The sequence below is a fragment of the Naegleria fowleri genome (genome assembly GCF_008403515.1).
Source record: "Naegleria fowleri strain ATCC 30894 chromosome Unknown tig21, whole genome shotgun sequence".
Taxonomy (NCBI): Eukaryota; Heterolobosea; class Eutetramitea; order Acrasida; family Naegleriidae; genus Naegleria; species Naegleria fowleri.
Window position 1 is genome coordinate 44483 of NW_025407953.1, and position 2690 is coordinate 47172.

The following is a 2690-nucleotide window of genomic DNA, read 5'->3' on the forward strand; positions in this document are numbered from 1 at the left end:
ATGCCCGTCTTGCTCTTTCAAATCCATGCTGTTTCCACAGCCACACATTGAGAAGGATCTCACCAAGACCTTACTTTGTCCTGACTCTCCAATAGGTTTGAAATGTTGTTGAACAGCCTTGTCCAACAAATGGGCAGATTTACAAATTTGCATAAACACATGCTTGTACATTGCCAAGCTTTGATTAATAACGGCATCCTTTGTGATTTGTCCTTGACTAATACACATCATATCTTTTTCCATTTTAGCTCTCAGATTGGGTGTTGACAGTTCATAGCCAATAAGGTCATAGCCCTGCAGAAGTGCTATTCCTAAATTAGTTGCTTCAAATCTATTTCCTCTCTTGATCACGTATCCTCTGTCTTGAATTGTTTTGATATGCTGAGCTACTGTAGCATCAGTTCCAATACCATTGGAGTCCATGGCCGAAATGAGATCCGATTCAGAAAGATGTGGAGGTGGTCTTGTTTCCCCTTCATCCATCAGAAGTGAAGTTGGAACGAATTGTTGATTTTGTTGAAACACTGGAATGCTCTTGTCGGACCATTTGTCATATTTCCAAATTTCGAGATAATTCTTTTGTTCAACCATCAGTCCAGAGCAAGTAAACTCTTCATTAGCAATGACAATGTGAACCTTCGTTTCTGAACCCAACGCATCTTGAGAGCAACAAGCGAGAAAATGTCTTGATATTAATTCGTATAAATCTTGCTCTTTCTGATCATTCGTCTGACAAGATCCTTTGAGAGGGTGAATAGGAGGGTGAGCCTTGTCATCCTGTTTGCCACTGGTTGGCTTTCGATAGCCTCCATTCAATAAGTCCGAGGCATACTGTCCCCAAACTGGATTTGTAGAGTGTTCTTGAATTAGATTTTTCAAATCGTCATCTGAAAACTGATTATAGTTATTTGTCTCTGTTCTGGGATAACTGATGAAACCCTTATTGTACAAGGACTCTGCCACTTTCATCGTGTCGTGCGAACTCATGCGCAATTTTTGAGATGCTAATTTTTGGAGTTCAATGGTGTTGAGAGGAACAGGTCGTTGTTTGGTTCTTCGTTTTTTGTCAACTCGTGTAACTGTTGCTGTTGGATTTTCAACGCACAACTCGTACAGTACAAGACAGGTCAGATGGTCAAATAATCGTCCTCGTTTCCACAAAATTGGGCTTTTCCCTCTTCGCCCATGTCATGAGAGCAATTTAACGTCCAAAATTTTTCACTTTCGAAATTCTTAATGAGCAAATCTCTTTACAACAAATCCAAGAGTTGGAAATTGACATGGTCCATAACTAATGACATCTCCAGGTAATCCGTGAAACTTTTTTGAAGCCTCATTGATTGAAATCGAGTAAAACTTGCACCAATTCTCAAATCCAACTCTTGTCGAGCATCCACTGCCATGCTATCCAAAACGTTTGGTCTTTCCAAATTTCTAATTGCTCTGTTAATTGCTGCTGGAGTAAATTCTGAAAACCTAGCTCTTAAAATTGTGTTGTTTTCAATAGAGAGCGTTCTATTGACTCGTTTACAAACTTCAATGACCTCGAATGCAATATTTTCTCCTTCTCTATCGCAATCGAGCCATAAAATTAATTTACTTGCATTTCTGGCTTCGTTTTCAAGGTTCTTTTCAATTTCAGCATTTTTTCTGGAACAGTACGTATCACTGGTGTTGAAACATCCATCAAAACAATCGGATCACATGAAGCCCATGATCGGAATTTGCCTTCAAAATCCAACTCCATCAAATGGCCCAACACCGATGTAATGCACATGGTTACTACTTGTCCGTTCATTCTATATTCAAACTCAAATACTTTGTTAAACTTTGATTTTCCTTCTCTCCTCTTGAAATTGTTTCCACTCAAAATTGTTGCAATCTGTTTGGCTGCTTCCGGCTTTTCAGCCACGCCCAGCACTTTAGGCTTTGGAGTCATTTTTTTAACTTGAAAAATATATAAATGTTCGCCCAAAAACTGGAAGTACCCTTTTGTCATTTACAAACACCTATCTTCAAAGAGAAATTTCTTGTTCTCAACAAATATAATCAAGGTTGTGAAGATGAATGTAAATAAAACAGAGCTTCCAATCCTTGTGCTGTGATGGTAGTCAGAGATGGCAGAAGCAAGATGCGCCCAAAAAGCACATTATTGTAAAGTCCTAAAAAATAATGCTTCGTGGATCTGCTGCTACCGCCTATCGTTTCCTCTCTGAAGTTGTTTCCCTCAACAAAAACTACTTTCCAAAGTTTTTGTTCCCATCGGCTGTTGTGGATAGTGTAGAGGCTCCAACGAGAGTTCCTGAGAAGAGAGGTGAATTCAACGTGTATGAAGCGTAAGTAGATGGTATTGTGGCGTGGAGGATTTGAATGACAAAATGTTGGTGGGATATCTTACTATCGGATGAATAATGTTTGAAAATTGATGATGATGATGATAATTTGTAAAAACATGGATGGTTGAATCTTTTGGATGATGGAATATATATTTAAATTGTGGTACTTCTTGAATGTTTGTTTCCAACAATAACAACAATACGTGTCGGACATAATTTCATTGAATTTTGTTGGATTAACAACTTTTATTCTTCATCACTACAACAATCATTATAACAACAACAACAACTATTGCCATCCAACGCGGTGTTACTTTTCACTACACACCATGATGATCATATCTATCATCTTTT

The 2690-nt window shown here is 38.3% G+C and overlaps 3 protein-coding genes across 3 annotated transcripts in view; 1 reads left to right on the forward strand and 2 right to left on the reverse strand.

Moving 5' to 3' along the window:
* The window catches only part of FDP41_000885 (uncharacterized protein), a gene marked incomplete at both ends in the record, with an annotated part of 2080 nt that extends 1093 nt beyond the window's left edge, over nucleotides 1–987 (reverse strand). The window contains one exon of the mRNA XM_044712746.1: nucleotides 75–987. Coding sequence (XP_044564820.1) covers nucleotides 75–987 — 913 coding nt within the window. The remainder of the gene's footprint in view (nucleotides 1–74) is intronic.
* Nucleotides 988–1591: 604 nt separating this feature from the next.
* On the reverse strand, nucleotides 1592–1939 carry FDP41_000886 (uncharacterized protein; the record flags this gene model as incomplete). Its single annotated transcript, XM_044712757.1, has 1 exon — nucleotides 1592–1939. The coding sequence occupies one exon, from the start codon at nucleotides 1937–1939 to the stop codon at nucleotides 1592–1594; it is 348 nt and encodes a 115-aa protein (XP_044564821.1).
* Nucleotides 1940–2172: 233 nt separating this feature from the next.
* The window catches only part of FDP41_000887 (uncharacterized protein), a gene marked incomplete at both ends in the record, with an annotated part of 1106 nt that continues 588 nt past the window's right edge, over nucleotides 2173–2690 (forward strand). The window contains one exon of the mRNA XM_044712768.1: nucleotides 2173–2336. Coding sequence (XP_044564822.1) covers nucleotides 2173–2336 — 164 coding nt within the window. The remainder of the gene's footprint in view (nucleotides 2337–2690) is intronic.